This window comes from Alligator mississippiensis, chromosome 1, assembly GCF_030867095.1.
Source record: "Alligator mississippiensis isolate rAllMis1 chromosome 1, rAllMis1, whole genome shotgun sequence".
Lineage (NCBI taxonomy): Eukaryota > Metazoa > Chordata > Crocodylia > Alligatoridae > Alligator > Alligator mississippiensis.
This window is the reverse complement of record NC_081824.1, coordinates 486,502,729-486,521,720: the sequence shown is the minus strand read 5'-3', so window position 1 is coordinate 486,521,720 and position 18,992 is coordinate 486,502,729. Positions and strand designations below refer to the sequence as shown.

General features: G+C 50.8%; 1 protein-coding gene across 1 annotated transcript in view; it reads right to left on the bottom strand.

The window, feature by feature from the left end:
* LOC132249807 (zinc finger protein 93-like) overlaps positions 1-18,992 on the bottom strand; it is a 47,812-nt gene that overhangs the window by 18,868 nt on the left and 9,952 nt on the right. The window contains exons 4-5 of the mRNA XM_059725478.1: positions 16,016-16,132; positions 13,690-15,925 (exon numbers count right to left, since the gene is read on the bottom strand). Coding sequence (XP_059581461.1) covers positions 13,953-15,925; positions 16,016-16,132 — 2,090 coding nt within the window. The 3' untranslated portion in view covers positions 13,690-13,952. The remainder of the gene's footprint in view (positions 1-13,689; positions 15,926-16,015; positions 16,133-18,992) is intronic.

The window sequence follows — 18,992 nt, the reverse complement described above, 5'->3', positions numbered from 1 at the left end:
ACGTGGAATCGATATACAGAAATTGAAGTGTCGCGCGGCGTGTTGGCTATTTTTCGTTTGAGTTAGGGTTGGGGCGAGTGGTGTGGTGAGGTTGAGAGTGCGGGTGAGGAATCGGGTTAGCGGGTCAAGTGTGGGTGAGGGGGAGTGCTGCCGGGTTCTTGTGAGGGTACGTGTTTAGATTGTGGGAAAAAGTAGGGTTTAGGGTTGTCGTTATGGTAAGAGATGTAATTATTGGAATACTTGTAGGTAAGGAGTAGGTTTGTCTTGTGGGGTGTCTTGAGGAAGATTTGTAAGGGTAGGTTAGGGCTAGGCTTAGGATGTAGGTTACAGTTGTCGTGGAGGTGAGTGTTGTGGGCAGATTGGAGATTATAGTGGGCCAATGACGTTTTGTCTGGGATGTGTTGGAAAAAAAGTCAACGATGAAGAAAAGCAAGTAGCATCTCAGTGTGTTTGGTGTTGTGGATTTGGAGCTGTGTGAAAGATGGTGGTGGTGGGTGTTTGTAGGAATGTGGGCTGCTGTGATTACTGGTGGGGTGCTTTGTTGAGTTGTTGAGGCAGAAGTTGGGGTTGCTTGGTGTGGCCCATTGCTGTGGGAGGTGATACTGTTAGGCTTTGGGTGCTGTCTTGTGATTCTGTGCTGGAGTGGCTGTGTGGGCAGGTGTGCCTGATTGGCGTGATGATTGAGGTCCTGATTGTGTGATGGCCCCGCCCAGTTGGTGGAGTTTAAAAGGTGTCCAGCTGTGGTAGGTAGGCACTTGGCCTCTGTGCTCCTTGGAGCTCAGAGGTGTTTGTTTGGGATTGGGTGTGCTTGGGTCATTCTGCTGCAGCCTCTGGATGTTGTAGGGGCAGAGAAGGAAGTGGTGTTTGTTGGTGTGCAAGCGAGGTATGGTTTTGAGAGGTGGGGCTTGGTGGGGCTGGGTGGTTTGTGGATGGTGGTTGTGAGGTTGAGGTTATGGCCTTGTTTTGGCTGGCTCGTTGTGGCTCCATGTATTTGGAGTGCAATGGGCATAGCGTCCAGGGTTTGAGCTATGGGATTTGTGGGGGTGGTGTACTGGGGTGTGGGGTTTTGGTCAGTGTGTTGTGTCTAGAGTGTAGGGGAGTTGGTTTAGAGTTTGGCCTTTTGGCTTGGTGATGCTGCTGAGGTTTGTTTTTGGCTCTGGGAGGTGTGTGTTTTGTGTTTGGTTGGGTTCTATTTTTGTCTGGGGTGGTGGAGGGGACACGGGTGTTGGTGGTTTGGTGTGTTTTCTTGGTGTTTGCTGCAGGTGCGGCAGTGCCTGTGTGCTGCCTCCCAGAGCTGAAACCAAGTCTTTTATGTAGAGTGAGTATCTTTCTTTTTGGACAGTGTAGTGTAGGAGGGTCCGTGGGGTAGGAATAGTTTGTGTCTGGTTGTGTGGGCTGTTGTGGGGAAGGAGGTTTGGTTTTAAGGGGATGGGGGTGGGTATAGTTTGGTGGGGTGTGGATGTGTATTGGGGCAATGGTTTTGTTTATTTGTGGTGGGGGGGGGGGGGTGGAGATGTTGGTGTTGTGTTGCAGGGTGTTCCAGTTTTTTGAGGTAGGCATGGGTGCCATGTGTGGTTGGACCTCTGCTTTGAGGTTGTTGAGTAGGTGAGGGGTGGGTTTTGTGTTTCCTGGTGGGTATGCATGGTAGTGTGTTGGTGAGTGTGGTGTGGTGATTGTGGGGGGGGGGGGGAGGGGTGTGTGGAGTTGGAGGTTGGAGAGTGGTTAGAGGTGGTATGTGTGTTTTGATTGGAGTGTGGATTGTGGGGTGGGGATGTTTTTGTCTGTGTGCGTTGTTGTGATGGTCGGTGTCTTGTGGTGTTGTGCTTGGAAGGCAGTGTGGGGGGGGGGTTGCTTGCTATGCTGTTTGTGAGGGGGGCTAGAGAGAGGGAGGTTAGGCTAGTGGGTGGGGTGTATGTGGTTGAGTGAGGGGTCAAGTTAGTGTTTGTGTGATGGGTGTGGTGAGGTGTAGGCGGAGGGTGTGGTGTGGAGGGGTGGGGGGTTTTGCAGGTGTCTTGTTCTGTAGGAGGTGGCAATGAGTTGCTATGTGCTGTGTGTTGGGGCAGAGGAAGAGGAGGGGTAGATGGGGTTTGCAGTTTGTTGGCTGTGCATTGGTGTCGGTGAGGGGCTGAGTTCTGCGGATGGCAGTGGCATGGTGATGATGATTGTAGCGGTGGGTGTGGGTGGGGTTTGGAGTGTTGGGAGGTGGAGGATGGTGGTGGGTGGCAGGTGTGGAGTGTAGGGGTTTTCTAAAGTGTTTTGTTTTGTAGGAGGTGGAGGTGTGCTGGTTGTGGGGGCCACGGTAAGAGGAGTGGGAGACGTGGCTTGCAGTTTGTTGGGTGTGCGTTGGAGTTTGCGAGCTGGTGAGTTTTGTGGATGGCGAGTGTGATTTTTGTGGTGGGCATGGGTGGGGTTTGGAGTGTTGGGAGGTGAAGAGTGGTGGCGGGTGGGGGGTGTGGATTGCAGGGGTAGGGGTTTTGAGAGGTGTCTTGTTTTGTGGGAGGTGGAGGTGAGGTGCTCGTTGTTGGGGTGCAGAGGAAGAGGAGGGGCCGATGTGGTTTACAGTTTGTTGGCTGTGCATTGGTGCAGCTGATTTGTTGAGGTGGGTGGATGGCATTGGAAGGGTGAGTATGATTTGTGGGGTGGGCATGGGTGGGGTTTGAAGTGTTGGGAGGTGGAGAGTGGTGGTGGGTGGAGGGATGTATTGCAGGAGAGGGGTTTTTTTTGATCTGTTTGCTTTTGCAGCAGGTGGAGGTCAGCAGCTGGTTGCTGGGGCCTGGAAGAAGAGGAGAGGCCGACGTGGCTTGCAGGTTGGTCAATTGATGTGTAGGGGCAGGGGAGGAAACGTTGCGTGCTGGTGTGCGAGCAAGGTGTGGTTTTGAGAGGTGGGGGTTTTTGGGGCTGGCTGGTTTGTGGATGGTGGTTGTGATGTTGAGATTTTGGCCTTGCTTTGGCTGGTTGTTTGTGGTTCTGTGTATTTGGAGAGCAGTGGGTAGAGGTTTGAAGGTTTCACGTATCGGATTGTTGGGGGGCTGTGCAGATGTGCAGGTGGTGTAGTGGGGTGTGGGGCTTTGGATAGTTTGTTGTGTGTTGAGTGTAGGGGAGGTGAGTTATAGTTTTGCCCGCTTGGATTGTTGCTGCTGCTGAGGCTTGTTTTTGCTTCTGGGAGGGGTGTGTTTTGTGTTCTGCTTGCCTTTCCTGTTTGTTTCGGGTGCTGAAGGGGACACGGGTGTTGGTGGTTTGGTGTGTGTTGTAGGCCTGTGGTGTAGGTGCATTGGTGGCTGTGTCTTGCCTCCCAGAAGTGAAACCAAGCCTTTTGTGCAGACTGATTAACTTTGTTTTTGGACAGTGTAGTGTAAAAGGGTTTGTGGGGTTGGAGTAGTTTGTGTGTGCTTGTGTTGGATGTTGTGGGGAGGGAGGTTTGGTGTTAGGGGGATGGCGGTGGGTGTAGTTTGGCGGGGTGTGGGTGGACTTGGGAGGTCCTGGTGTTTATTGGGGTGACGGTTTTGTTTGTTTGTGGTTGGGGGGGTGTGGGGGATGTAATGTGTTTGTTGTGCTGGAGTGCGTGCCAGTTTGGTGAGGAGGAGATGGATGACGTGTGTTTTTGGAGGTGTGCTGTGAGGTGGTGAAGTAGGTGAAGGGTGGTTTTTATGTTGTGTGGATGGCAGTGTGTTGGTGAGTGTGGTGTGCTGGGGGTGGGGTGTATGGAGTTGAATGTGAGAGAGTGGTTAGATGTGGTAGTTGTGTTTTGAATGGAGTGTGGACTGTGTTCTGGGGATGTTTTGGTTTGTGTGTGTGTGTGTTTTTGTGTGTGACAGTGGGTGTAATGTGTGGTGTGGTGCTGCGGGGTTGTTGTTTCGATGGGGTGTTGGAGGGGGGTTTGTTGCCATGCGTTTTGCAAGGGGGGCCTGGTGAAAGGGAGGTTCAGTTAGTGGGTGGGGTGTGGGTGTGCTTGGAGGGTGTGGTGTGGTGGTGTGCAGGGGTGGGGCTTTTTTGCAGTGTCTTGTTTTGTAGGTGGTGGAGGTGGGTTGCTTCGTGCTGGTGGTTGGGGCGCAGAGGAAGAGGAGTGGGAGATGTGGCTTGCAGGTTGGTGGTTGTGCGTTGGAGTAGCTGAGCTGGTGAGTTGTGTGGATTGTACTGGAATGGTGAGAGTTATTTCTGTGGTGGCTGTGGGTGGGGTTTGGAGTGTTGGGCGGTGGAGAGTGGTGGCGGGTGGGGGGCGTGCATTGCATGGGTGGGGGTTTGCTAAAAGTGGCTTGTTTTGTAGCAGGTGGAGGTGAGTTGCTGCATGCTGGTTGTTGGGGCCCAGCGGAAGAGGAGAGGTAGACGTGGCTTGGAGGTTGAGCGTGTGATGTCCTAGGGGCCGAGAAGGATGTGGTGTGTGCTGGTGTGCAAGCGAGGTATGGTTTTGAGAGGTGGGGGCTGCTGGGTTTGGGTGGTGGGTGGGTGTGATGTTGAGCTTGTGGCTGTGTTTTGGGTGCTTTTTTGTGCTTGCTTGTATTTGGAGTGCAATGGGCATAGTTTTCAAGGTTTGATGTATTGGATTGTTGGGGGGGGCTGTAGGTATGTGTGTGTGTGGTGTCGTGGGATGTGGGGCTGTGGTCAGATTGCTGCGTTTTGAGCGTAGGGGAGGTGGGGTAGAGTTTTTTCCCTTTTGGCTTGTTGCTGCTGCTGAGGTTTGTTTTTGGTTCTGGGAGGTGTGTGTTTTGTCTTCCGTTTGCCTTTGCTCTTTGTTTTGTGTGGTGCAGGGGACACGGGTGTTGGTGGTGTGGTGTGTGTTGTAGGCTTTTGCTGCAGGTGCAGCAGTGCCTTTGTCCTGCTTCCCAGAATTGAAACCGAGCCTTTTTTGCAGAGTGATTAATTTTGTTGTTGGAGAGTGTGGTGGAAAAGGGTGGTTTGGGGTGCAGTACGTTGTGTGTGCTTGCGTTGGGTGTTGTGAGGATGGAATTGTGGTGTTAAGGGGTGGGGGTGGGTGTAGTTTGGTGGGGTGTGGGTGGAGTTGGGAGGTGCGGATGTTTATTGGTGTGATTGTTTTGTCTTATTTGTGGTTGGGGGGTGGGGGGATTGTAATGTGTTTTGCCTTGCAGCCTGTGCCAGTTTGGTGAGGAGGAGATGGGTGCCATCTGCGCTTGGAGGTATGGTGTGAGTGGGTGGAATAGGTAAGCTGTGCTTTTTATGTTGCGTGGTGGTGTGTTGGTGAGTGTGGTGTGGTGGGTGTGAGTGGTGTGTGTGGAGTTGGATGTTAGAGAGTGGTTAGATCTGGTAGGTGTATTTTGAAAGGAGTGTGGGTTGTGGATTGGGGATGTTTTTGTTTGTGTGGGTTGTTGTGACGGTTGTTGTCATGTGTATTGTGGGGTTGTTGTTGCAATGGGGTGTTGGAGGGGGGGTTGCTTGCCGTGCTTCTTGTAAGGGGGGCATACCGAAAGGGAGGTTCGGTTAGTGGGTGAGGTGTTAGGTGCAGGTGTTTGAGTGAGGGTTCAGGTTTGTGTTTGTGTGAGTGGTGTGATCAGGTGTAGGCCTGGTTGGAGGGTGTGGTGTGGTGGTGTGTAGGGGTGGGCGTTTTGTGAAGTATTTTGTTTTGTAGCAGGTAGAGGTGAGATGCTGCATGGTGAGTGTTGGGCGCCGAGGAAGAGGACTGGGAGATGTGGCTTATAGGTTGTTGGTTGTGCATTGGAGTAGGTGAGTTGTGTGGCTTGTAGTGGAATGGTGAGTGTGATTTTGGTGGGGGCCGTGGGTGGCATTTGGAGTGTTGGGAGGTGGAGATTGGTGGGGTATGTATTGGAGAGGTTCGGGTTTTATGATGTGTTTTGTTTTGTAGCTGGTGTTGGCGAGTTGCCGTGTGCTGGTTGTTGGGGTGCACAGGAAGAGGAGTGGGAGATGTGGGTTGCAGGTTGACTGCTTGATGTCCTAGGGGCAGAGAAGAAAGTGCTGTGTGCTGGTGTGTGAGCACAGTATGGTTTTGAGAGGTTGTGGTTGTTGTGGTTGGGTGGTTTGTGGCTGGTGGTTGTGCTGTTGAGGTTAGGGTTTTGTTTTGGCTGGTGTTTTGTGCTTCCGTGTATTTGGAGAGCAGTGGGTGTAGGTTTCAAGGTTTGATATATTGGTTTGTTGGGCGGGGATGTAGATGTGTGTGTGGTGTGGTGGGGTGTGGGGGTTGGGGTAGTGTGTTGTGTGTTGAGTTTAGGGGAGGTGGTTTACAGTTTTGGTAATTTGGCTTGCTGCTGCTGCTGCTGAGGTTTGTTTTTAGTTCTGGGAGGTGTGTCTTTTGTGTTGTGCATGTGTTTCCTCTTTGTTTTGGGTGGTGAAGGGAACACGGGTGTTGGTGGTGTGGTCTGTGTCCTGCCTGTTGCTTGTGTGCGTCACTGTGCCTGTGTCTTTTATCCCGGAACTAAAAAGAAGCTTTGTGTGCAGGGGTATTAATTTGGCTTCTGGGGAGTGTGGTGTGAAAGGGTCCCTGGGGTTGCATCTGTTTGTGTTAGGTTGCGTGGGGTGGTGTGGGGAGGTAGGTTTGTGGTGTGTGCAGGGGGGGGTGCTGTGTGGGTGGGTTGGGGGTGTGCCTGTTTGTTGGTGTGTTGGCTTTGTTTAGCTGTGGTTGTCAGGGGTGGGGGGGTTGTAATGTTTCTTGGTTCGCAGGCTGTGCCAGTTTGGTAGGGAGGAGATGGGTGCGATGTGTGCTTGGAGCTACGCTGTGAGGTTGTCGAATAGATTGCAGTGGATGGTGAGCGTGACTTTTGTGGAGGGCATGGCTGGGGTTTGGAGTGTTGGGAGGTGGAGAGTGGTGGTGGGTGGAGGGGTGTGGATTGCAGGGGTTGGGGCTTGATGAAGTGTTTTGTTTTGTAGGAGGTATTGGTGAGTTGCTGTGTGGTGGTTGTCGGGGTGCAGAGGAAGAGGAGTGGCAGATGTGGCGTGGAGGTTGAGCACTTGATGTCTTGGGGCAGAGAAGGAAGTGATGTGTGCTGGTGTGCGAGCAAGGTGTGGCTTTGAGAGGTGGGGGTTGTTGGGGATGGGTGGTCGGTGGATGGTGGTTGTGATGTTGAGGTTATGGCCTTGTTTTGGGTGGTTTTGTGTGCTTTGTTGTATTTGGAGTGCAGTGGGTATAGTTTTCAAGGTTTGATGTATTGGATTGTTTTGGGGTGCTGTGTGTGTGTGTGTGGGGGGGGGTATAGTGGGGTGTGAGGCTTTGGTCTGATTGTTGTGTTTTGCGTGTAGGGGAGGTGGTTAATATTTTTGTCCATTTGGCTTGTTGGTGCTGCTGAGGTTTGTTTTTGGTTCTGGGAGGTGTGTCTTTTGTGTTCTGCTTGCTTTTCTTGTTTGTCTTTGGCGGTGGAGGGGACACGGGTGTTGGCGGTTTGGTGTGTGTTGTGGGCATTTGCTGCGGGTGCAGCAGTGCCTGTGTGGTGCCTCTCAGAACTGAAAGCAAGCCTCTTATGCAAAATGAATAATTTTTCTTTTTGGACAGTGTAGTGTAAAAGGGTTGATGGGGTTGTGGTAGTTTGTGTGTGCTTGTGTTGGCTGTTGTGGGGAGGGAGGTTTGCTGTTAAGGGGATGGGGGTGGGTGTAGTTTGGTGGGGTGTGGGTGGCCTTGGGAGGTGTGGATGCTTATTGGGGTGATGGTTTTGTTTGTTTGTGGTTGGGTGGTGGGGGGGGGAATATAATGTGTTTGTTGTGTTGCAGCATGTGTCAGTTTGGTTGGGAGGAGATGGGTGCAATGTGTGTTTGGAGGTATGGTTCGAGGTTGTTGAATAGGTAACGGGTGACTTGTGTGGATGGTGGTGTGTTGGTGAGTGTGGTGTGCTGGGGGTGGGGTGTATGGAGTTGGATGCGAGAGATTGGTTAGATGTGGTAATTTGTATTTTGAATGGAGTGTGGATTGTGTTATGGGGATGTTTTTGTGGGATTGCCTTGGAATGGTGAGTGTTTTTTGTGGTGGGAGTGGGTGGGGTTTGCAGTGTTGGGAGGTGGGGAGTTGTGGTGGGTGTGGGGTGTGGATTGCAGGGGTGGGGGTTTGCTAAAAGTGTTTTTCTTTGTAGCAGGTGGAGGCGAGTTGCTGCGTGCTGGTTGTTGGGGTGCAGCGGAAGAGGTGTGGGAGATGTGGCTTGGAGGTTGACCGCTTGGTGTCCTAGGGGTAGAGAAGGACATGCTGTGTGGTGGTGTGCAAGTAAGGTATGGTTTTGAGAGGTGGGGGTTGTTGGGGGTGGGGGGTTGTTGGATGGTAGGTGTGATGTTGAGGTTATGGGATTGTTTTGGCTGGTTCTTTGTGCTTGCATGTGTTTGGAGTGCAGTGGGTATAGCTTTGAACGTTTGACGTATTGGATTGTTTGGGGGGGGTGTGTGTGTGTGTGTCTGTGTGTGTACGCACGTTTGGTAAGTTTGTTGTGTCTTGAGTCTATGGGAGACAGTTTACAGGTTTGCCGATTTGGCTTGTTCCTGTTGCTGCTGAGGTTTGTTTTTGGTTCTGGGAGGTGTGTGTTTTTTGTCTTCTGCTTGTCTTTTGTCTTTGTTTTGGGTGGTGGAGGGGACACGGGTGTTGGTGGTGTGGTGTGTCTTGTAGGCTCTTGCTGCGGGTGCAGCAGTGCCTCTGTGCTGCTTCCCAGAATTGAAACCAAGCCTTTTATGCGGCGTGGTTAATTTCCTCTTTGGACAGTGTGATGTAAAAGGGTGGTTTGGGGTGCAGTATGCTGTGTGTGCTTGCGTTGGTTGTTGTGAGGATGGAGCTTTGCTGTTAAGGGGGTGGGGTGGATGTAGTTGGGTGGGGTGTGGGTGGACTTGGGATGTGTGGATGTTTCTTAGTGTGATCATTTTGTTTATTTGTGGTTGGGGGGGTGGGGGGCTTGTAATGTGTGTTTTGTCTTGCAGCCTGTGCCAGTTTGGTGAGGAGTCAATGGGTGCTGTGTGTGCTTGGAGCTATGCTCTGAGTTTGTTGCATAGGTAAGTTGTGCTTTTTGGGTTGCCTGGTGGGTGTGGATGCTGCTGTGTTGGTGGGTGTGGTGTGCTGGCTGTGAGTGGTGTGGATGGAGTTGGATGTTAGAGAGTGGTTGTATGAGGTACCTGTATTTTGACTGGAGTGTGCATTGGTGGGAATGTTTTAATTTGTGTGGCTTGTTGTGATAGTTAGTGAAATGTGTGGTGTGGTGCTGTTGTTGAAATGGGGTGTTGGAGGGGGGCTTGCTTGTAATGCTTTTTGCAAGGGGGCCACAAGAAAGGGAGGTTAGCTTAGTGGGTGAGGTGTGAGGTGCAGGTGCTTGAGTGACGGTTCAAGTTGTTGTTTGTGTGATGGCTGTGATTAGGTGTGGGTATGTTTGGAGGGTGTGGTGTGGGTGTTTTATGAGCTGTCTTGTTTTTTAGGGGGTGGGGATGAGTTGCTGCATGTTGGTTGTTGGGGTGCAGGGGAAGAGTGGCAGAGGTGGGTGGTAGTTTGTTGGTTGTGCATTGGAGTGGGTGAGCCGGTGAGTTGTGTGGATTGTAGTGCAAGGGTGAGTGTGATGGTTGTGGTGGACGTGGGTGGGGTTTGGAGTGTTGGGAGGTGGAGAGTGGTGATAGGTGGGGAGGGTGGGTAGGTCCTTTGGTGGTGGTGTGGTAGGGCACTGGGGTGTGACTGTTGTATATGGTTGTAGTGTCTGCTGAGTGGCTGTGGGTGGCGTGTAGGTGTATGGGTGTGGGCTATTTGGAGTTGTTTGAGATGGTGGTGCTGTGGTGATTGATGTGTTTGGTGTAATGTTTGGGGTATGATTGAGGTGGTGTGGGTGTTGAGGGTGCTGCGGAGTGGCTGTGGGTTGTGGTGATGTTTGTGTTGTTTTGCTTGTGGTGCTGTAGCACTAGCGGTAGTTGGGAAAAGGCGTGGCTTTCCTGCCCTCCCCCTCTAGGGGGGCGTATATTTTTTGCCCCCCTAGGGGGATGTGGAGGACAGGAAAGCCACGCCGCCTGCTGAGCAGGCGCAGTTCAGGGCCAGTTTTGGAGGCAACTTTTTTTGCCCGTGGGGCTGGAGGGGGGTGTGGTGGCGGTTGCTGTGGGGGTGCGTGAAGAGGGAGGTGGGTTCTGTTGGAGAGAATACGTGTTGGGTTGCTGACTGTTGGCTTTGATGTTTCGCAGGTTGCTGCTGGAAGACGGGGAGATGTTTTGCTGCGACATTTTGCTGTGCAAGAAAAAATAAACTTTTTGGAGGGAATTTGTGTTTGTTTTTGTGCATGGGGTGCAGGGGAGCTGCATGTGGGTGTTTTGGTGCGGGTCTGGTGGTTGTGTTGTGTTGTTGTTGTTGTCCTTTGTGTGTTGTGTGTAGATGCTTTGTGTGTTGTTTGGGTGTGTGGTGTTGGTTGGTGATGATGTTAGTCAGGTGTGTGCTTGGTTGCAGTGGTGGTGTTCTGTTGCTGGTTGGTTATTATGCACCTTTAGTTGTGGCGGCCTTGGCCTCTTGTAGTTTCTGTTTTGCTGTTGGCTTGTGTTTAGTGGCGGTCTTGTGCGTTGAGTTGCGCCAAGGTATGAACTTTGTGGATTTAGAGGTGTAGTGCAGTGCAGCTGGCCTTTGGAGGTTGATGCAGGGGCTGTTTTGTAGAAAAGTGGCTGGCAATATAGTGCTTTTTGGTGTGTATGGGTTTGCAGCAGTTTTTTTTGTGTGGTTGTGTTTGGTGGGCTGTGGTGTGCTTTGGTTGTGTGTGGTGGTGGTGCTGTTGTTGTGGTGAGATTTTTGTGTGTTGGTGTCTTGTTTGTTATTGTACTGCACCTTGTTAACGTTTCACTTTTGGTGTGGGGCTATTTTGTTAATTGAATTTTTTTCTCCTCAGGTTATTACATATGTACTTTTTTTAACCCTGTGTAATAATAAAATCATGTTTGTAATTGTGCTGTAACAAGTCACCTGTCAACCCCAAACAAGAGCAAAAATATTATGTATTTCATTTTGTTGTGTAAAATGTGTGTGAACTCTGGTGTTGTATGGCTTTGTACATTTTTAGGGGTGTTTTTACTCCCCCAATTGTATGTAAAAAAAAAAACAAAAACAAACAAAATGTCAGATGAAATGCTGTGTACTTTTGTGTGTTTATTTAAATAAAGGTAATGCTGTTGTGAAAGACAACTTTTGTGTTTTGGTTTCTCTTTGGTTATTCTGGGACTTAAAGCATCCCAAATTATTTTCCATTTGAAGTGTGTTTTTGTATTTTTGTGGGAAATGGTCCACTACTCACAGAGGCAGCAAGAGGAAAAGTTCCACTCACCTCTATGCTGTGCTTCTGTAGTGGACTTTAGGGTTAGGGAACAGGTCCACAAGTGCACAGGGGTCCGGGTTAGGGAAGAGGGAAGGGTTAGGGAGTAGGTTAACTAGGACCAGTAGGCCTAACCTAAAAGGGACCACCAGCAAATCAAACAGTAGACACAACTATCACACCACAACATTTTAAACCTAAACTTAAACTGCTACAGTGTCAAGTAGTTTAGTGTAAAGAACACTAAATGTTTTATTTTTGTGTTTAATCTTAAACCATTACAATTACCCGAACCCTAACCCTTAACCCGAACCCTAACGGGTTCAAGTTGTTGTTTGTGTGATGGCTGTGATTAGGTGTGGGTCTGGTTGGAGGGTGTGGTGTGGGTGTTTTCTGAGCTGTGTTGTTTTTTAGGGGGTGGGGATGAGTTGCTGCATGCTGGTTGTTGGGGCGCAGGGGAAGAGTGGCAGATGTGGCTGGCAGTTTGTTGGTTGTGCATTGGAGTGGGTGAGCCGGTAAGTTGTGTGGATTGTAGTGCAAGGGTGACTGTGATGGTTGTGGAGGGTGTGGGTGGGGTTTGGAGTGTTGGGAGGTGGAGACTAGTGATAGGTGGGGGGTATGGGTGGAATAGGTATGAGGGTGGGTGGGTGCTTTGGTGGTGGTGTGGTAGGGCACTGGGGTGTGACTGTTGTATATGGTTGTAGTGTCTGCTGAGTGGCTGTGGGTGGAGTGTAGGTGTATGGGTGTGGGGTATTTGGAGTTGTTTGAGATGGTGGTGCTGTGGTGATTGGTGTAATGTTTGGGGTATGATTGAGGTGGTGTGGGTGTTGAGGGTGCTGCAGAGTGGCTGTGGGTTGTGGTGATGTTTGTGTTGTTTTGCTTGTGGTGCTGTAGCACTAGCGGTAGTTGGGAAAAGGCGGGAAGCACATTGACCCAAGCAGCACATTGACAGAATCACTAAAACCCTAGAAACTATCCCTAATAAATGAGCACACCCCAAAGTAATGGGCAAATTTGGTAGCAACCCTAACCCTAACCTAACCCAACCCCTAACCCAACCTAACCCTAACCCCTAACCCTAAAAAGGGCTCCCAGCCACCCCCACGGAGCCCATCATCACCTGACTGCTCCGGGAGGGAGGGAGGAGCCCCTGTGCCCACACCAACCCCCTTGCAGGACCCACGGCACATAGGAACAGGCTCCTCTTGCCTGGGGGTGACCTACATGCTCCTTGCCCACCTCTAGGTCCAAGCCCTGTGCTGTCCTGAGACCACGCACATGCATCACTGTGATGGGGACAGAAAACCCCAGGCATTTAGTTTACACCGGTGGAGGAGTCGAGCTTTCCACCACTCGGGGGCCAGGTAATGTGCACCACAGCATATTAAGATGGGATAAGACAGGAAGCCAGGAGTCAGAGCCCAACAACCCTCCTAACCGCATCCATGGAGGAGTAACACAGGAGTAAGAGTGCAGGCTGTCAGGCCCTGGGAGGGCAACGATCATACGATAAATATTCGCTACCCAGACACAGCCACGTCTAGCTGGCATGGGAGACATTTCCCCTGCGTCACTGCTACCCCTGCATGCCCAACTGTGTTTTGTGTCCCACCTTGCTCAAGGGGAAGGGCAACAGCTAACTGCCCCCCAGGCTCTTAGACAGTTTTCCCTTAGGCCCTAGGGGACATTTGGAAAATCATCCATGTCCGCAGATGCCTTGAACCTTCCAGGCTGGAAAGGAGCCCGTCATCTGCAGCCCTGGTTGGGGACAAGGGTTTGGTGGATCTGTTTGTCCTTTCACCCAGAGCCCCAGGTGGAGGTGGAAATGAGGGGGAAAAACCTCCTGCCCCTTCGGCACCAGACCTGCCCTCAGAGCCCACTACAACCCCCACTCTGCCACAGCCCTCTGCCCCTCTGGGAGGGGGCCATAAAGGTCCCAGTTTTCTCCCCACAGACCGAAATCTGCATAAAATGTTTACTGCACAGCTGCTCGACTACTTCTGCAGGAAACGTCTCTGCACCTACACATGCTCCTATTAGGGCACACAAAACGAATCAACTCTGGAGCAGCCAAGTGCCAGTCCGCTCCAGTTTTTTTATGTGTAACAGCACACTGCTGCAGCCAGCTGCCAGCTAGCCTGTGCCCCAGCCACCCCGCTGCAACCCTGTCAGAGCAGCTGGATGTGCTGTGCACGTAGAAAGTCCAGAGCAATATTCATTGAAGTTGTTGTTCCAGGGTGCACGTTCAAATGGCATGCCCAGGAGCAAAAGACTCTGGAGCAAGAAGCCCAAGTTTATTTGTGTGCATTAATTGCATGTCTAGACACACCACACAGATGTTAGTTGATCTCTCCAGCAGCTCCACATGCCTTTGGAGGAGGAAGGGCTGGGGAAACGCTCACCAATACTGATCCTGACCCAAAGCTGAGAAATGGGGGAAGGGCACTTTTATTATTAAGCTTTGAAACGTCCTGGTCTCAAGCCAGATCAGCCAAACCTTGTCTCCTCCCTCCCAGACTCTTTCTGCAGTCCACCAGCATGAGGATGCTTGTCTAAATGCAGCCACTGGTGGGTGCTGAGCAGGTAGATATCCCCAAGCCCTTCCTGCACTGCTGGCAGAGAAGTATTAATGTGCCAATATTGCGACAGGTGGGAGGAATGGGTGAAGTTCTTTCTACACTCAGAGCATCAATGTAGCTTCTCTCCTGTGCGGATGCTCTGGTCCTCAGTCAGGCTGGAGTAGGTGATGCTCTTCCCACACTAAGAGCAATGACGTGGCTCCTCTCCCTTGTGGATGCATTGGTGCTTGTTCAGCTGAGAGGAGCGGGGGAAATTCTTCCCACACACAGAGCACTGATGTGGCTTCTCCCCTGTGTGGATGCGCTGGTGCCGGGCCAGATTGGAGGATTGGGTGAAGCTCTTCCCACACACAAAGCACTGATGTGGCTTCTCCCCTGTGTGGATAAGCTGGTGCTGGGCCAGGTTGGAGGAGGAGATGAAGCTCTTCCCACACTCTGAGCACTGATGTGGCTTCTCTCCCTTGTGCATGCGCTCATGCAGGACCAGGTTGGAAGACTGGGTGAAGCTCTTTCCACACACAGAGCACTGATGTGGCTTCTCCCCTGTGTGGATAAGCTGGTGCCGGGCCAGGCTGGAGGGGCAGGTAAAGCTCTTCCCACATTCAGAGCACTGATGTGGCTTCTCCCCTGTGTGAGTAAGCTGGTGCCGAGCCAGGTCAGACGAGTAGGGGAAGCTCTTCCCACACGCAGAGCACTGATGTGTTTTGTCCCCTGTGTGAATAAGCTGGTGCCGGGCCAGGTTGTAGGAGTAGGTGAAGCTCTTCCCACACTTGGAGCAATTATGTGTCTTCTCCCTTGTGTGAGTGAGCTGGTGCCGGGCAAGATCAGAGGAGTAGGGGAAGCTCTTCCCACACACAGAGCACTGATGTGCTTTCTGCCCTGTGTGGACGAGCTGGTGCCGGGCCAGGTTGCAGGAGTAGGAGAAGCTCTTTCCACATTCAGAGCAATGATGTGGCTTCTCCCCTGTGTGGATGCGTTGGTGCTTGGCCAGGTTGTGGGAGTAGGCGAAGCTCTTCCCACACACAGAGCAGTGATGCGGCTTCTCTCCTTTGTGGGAAAGCTGGTGTCGGGCCAGGTGGCAGGAGCGGGCAAAGCTCTTCCCACACACAGCACAATGATGTGGCTTCTCCCCTGTGTGGTGGATGTGTTGGTGCTGAGCTAGGCTGGATGACTGCATGAAGCTCTTCCCACATGCCAAGCACTGATGTGGCTTCCTGGCTGTGTCGATGAGCTGACCTTTGACCAGGGTGGAGGAGTGGGTGACGTTCTTCCTTGTGTGCATGCACCTGTGCTTAGCCCGGCTGCAGGGCTGTCTGAAGCTCTTCCCACACTTGCTGCAGCAGTGTGGCTGCTGTCCCCTCTGCAAACATTGGTGCTGGGACAGGCCTTCCCAGCTCATAAAGTTCTTCCTGCACTTGGTGCAGCGGTGCGTCTTCCTCCCCAAGTGCATGCGACGGTGCTGAACCAGGGAGAAGAAATCAGTAAAGGTCTTAGCACACATGACACAGCAATAACGACGGGTCTCCCTGTGCACTTGTTGCTTCTTAAACAGCTCTGAGCTGCACGTACAGCTCTTCCTCCATTTCGTGAAGTGGTGGCGGAGCTGTCCAGAACGGATGTGATAGTGAGCAGCTCGGGTTGAGGGGTAGGTGAAGCTCTTCCCACACTTGGCGCATACATGGGGCTTCCTTCCAGTACACCTTATCTTGTGCACAGCCAGGAGCGAGGGGCAGCTAAAGCTTTTCCTGCTTTCGGGGCAAGGGTGCACTCTCCCCCTGCGCTTGGCAGTGAGCCTCTGCTTCCCTCTGAAGCCCTCATCACCGGCTTGGTTTGTATGCAATCTCTCTCTCCAGTGGACTTTTCTCTTGTCCCTCTTCAGATGTCTCAGCACCAGAAAATCTTCCCTACACCCTGGGCTCTTTCTGCCTTCTTTCCTTTCTTCACTCCCATGCCCAACTGCAGATGGGACCTGGTTCACTGCTACATTCTTCTTCTGCCTTTGAAGCTTTCCCTGATCCTTGTGCCATTGATCCTTTACAGTTTTCACGGAATCGATCTCACCCCAAATCCTGGCAGAAACCCATGGTGGATCCAGGTTTGCAGGACCTTCCTTAGGAACCTGCTCTTCAACTCCGCTCAGCAACCAGGCACCTCCTGCGTGGGGAAGAGAAACTCCACTGTAATGCCCAGAAACGCTTTAAGCCCAGAAGCATTTCTGGCGTGGATGGGACAGCCACTACTCACCAGGCAGCTGCTCCTCCGACCTTGAGATTTCCCCACAGACCTCATCATCACAGACCCAGAGCTTCACCTGTCCTCGCTGGATGCGGCAAATTAAGTCAGGTGTGGGACCTCGATATCCTGTTTGGGGCAGTAGTTAAAAAGCGTTTGTGACTGGGTACTGGATGCACAATAACCAAGTGGGATTTGGGGAAGGGATCCAATGAACTCCAGGATTCTACTAGGAACTTGATGGCCAAGGGTGGGGGGCCTTTTGGGATGAAAGAGAAAAAGGCATAGCAGGGAGAAGCCTTCAACAGATGATAGTCCTTGTCATCCAGGTAGTGGATGCATAGTCATAGGAAATGAAGCACCAACCATGCTGTGGTATAAAGAGGGTATAAAACTAAGAGTCCCCAAGGACAGGCATGGAAATGCATTGATCCATAATGTACTAGAAAGAAGAATGATAACGTTTTTACTATTTTCAAGGTACCAAAATTAACACACATGGGACACATGTAGGGATGAATATCATGCATCTTATTAGTGTATTTCCAGGCAAAGGAGGGGAAATGAGTTTCTCTTCAGTGAGGGTTTAAAGTGAGGACTTCTGGCAGTGAAAAGAATCCGTGGCAGATGGCTGGCAATGACCCTTTTTTCTGGGAGAGACGATAATTCCTCATCACCAAAGCACAGGAAAGGATGACTTTATGATAACTGTAGTTGCAGATGAAGCAACCATCCCATCCAATGGGAGGACGATCCCAGGGCAGAGATGAGTGCATAGGTTGGCAGGTACTGCATTCAAAACCAATAAACTGCAGTGACTGGAAATAGAGAGATAACCACAGTGACAGTGTGATATCTTGTGAGAGCCTAGTGATCCAAAATAGCATACCGCTTGAGGACTTTGGGCTACTCTGAAAGATCTGAGAGACAGAGAGAGACTGAGGGAGACATAAAATTAGCTACTTAACTGCTGTAGAAAAAGGACGACGACGAGGACTAAGAACAGATCCCCAGATCCCAGGTAAATCGGACGGTCAGAACCGGGAAGGCAGCCCTGAGATGGGTACTATTAACAGTAAGGTTAAGAAATGTACCCCCCTCTCTTGTGTATTGGGACATTGGGCAGAGTTCGGTGGGGATCCTATGACTAAGAAGAAAGCTAAATTCTTCTGTGAAACTGCGTGGCCACGCTATAAACTAGATGATCAAGAGCACTGCCCTCCAGAGGGAAGTGTTAATTATAACACCATCTTACAATTGATTTTGTTCTGCTGGCAGAATGCTAAATGGGAGGAATTGATGTATGCGCAAGCATTTATGTCTCTCTGTAGGGATAGAAAAGTTTTGGATAAATGTGGATTGGGGGAGGGGCTTGGGATCTGTGAGATGGCAGTGGCTCGACCAACTGCAAATCCTGTCCTGGAATGTCTCCCTTTGCCACCTCTACCTTACCCTCCTCCTCTTCCCCCTCCTCCTCCTCATTCGCCTGATTCCTCGTTGGCATCCGCTCTTCTTCCCCCCCCCCCCCCGAGGCGGAAGTTGAAAACACTCCCCAACCCAGGGATCTGGAACAGCACCGACCATGGCCATCGGGTGGTTGGCAATCTCCAGAACCCCCGACTTCTCCTGATATAACCCCGTGTGATGGGAGAAATCTCCCTAAGGTCCGTTGTCTATCTGTAATTTGATTGACAGACAACGCGGGTAAAGAAAGACAGCTGTTTATTTGCTCGAGCAAAGACTATAAAGCCAGGAAAAGACAAAATGCCCCCCCTCAAGGGTGAGGCGATTTTTTATATTTTTTATAACAAAGCAAGACTATATGGTTAACAAAAAGCAATATTTGGGGCGGTGCTCTATAAATCTTTGTAACAGGATATTTTTATTAAGCTGAACTAGCACTTTTTAAAAGCTAAAAGTTAAGTAACAGTAACATTATGTTAGCAAAACCTTACACAGTAGAAGGTATTTTTTAAGGACGCAACCAGTAAGCTCAAAACAATGGTTTTTCTGTCTTATCTTACTTCTTGCTGTAGCTGATTTTTTTTAGCACACAGACACAGATTCACTTTTTAACTCAGAAAATGCTTGTTGCAGTTAAAATGATTACTTGACACAAGCAAAGGCCTAGCTATCATTCTGCCTTGTGGTCAGCTACATTGCTAGGCCTCAGGGTCATGCCTTGTATTCAGCTGTAAAGCTAATACTTCTTAATAATCCAAATTATTGTAATTCTATTTTAGGGTAATAACAAACTTGCGCACTACACCCAGGAGGTACGTGGAGAGTACAGTTAGGAGCAGACTCCGGGGTTAAGGAAAAGCATCACAGGGAATCTGATCCTGGCCGTGGGAAGGGAAATGGGGTATTTCCCCTAAGAGAACAAGTGGTACCTGGGCCCCTCGAAGATGATGGTGAGCCAACCTACCGTTGAACCTTTGTGCACATTGCTTTCACTACCTCAGATTTGTATAACTGGCGGAACAATACCCCCAGCTTGAGAGAGGATCCTGAAAAGGTACGAAACCTGTTTGAAACGATTTTCAAAACCCATAACCCAACCTGGGCAGATGTTCAGTCTCTTTTACATGTCCTGTTGACACCAGAGGAGAGCAGGATGGTAGTAAACAAAGCCCGTGAGTACGTGGAAAAGGAAATTACCGCAGGGTGCCTTCAAGCAAATAAGGACAATCACGTCCCCACCCAGGAGCCAGACTGGAGCCCAGACCAAGATATGACCTCTATCCGCGCCTATCGAGACTATATCCTTCGAGGATTGAGAGGTGCTGTGAAAAAACCTCAGAATCTCAGTAAGGTGTATGAGGTTTGACAGGAGACGAATGAGACCCCGAGTGCCTTCTTGGAAAGAATCTACACTACTTTCAGACAATACACCCGCGAGGACCTGGAGGATGCATCGAACGCTCGCATGGTAAATATGATCTTCAGAGGTCAGAGCGCACCGGACACTATGAAGAAATTGCAGAAG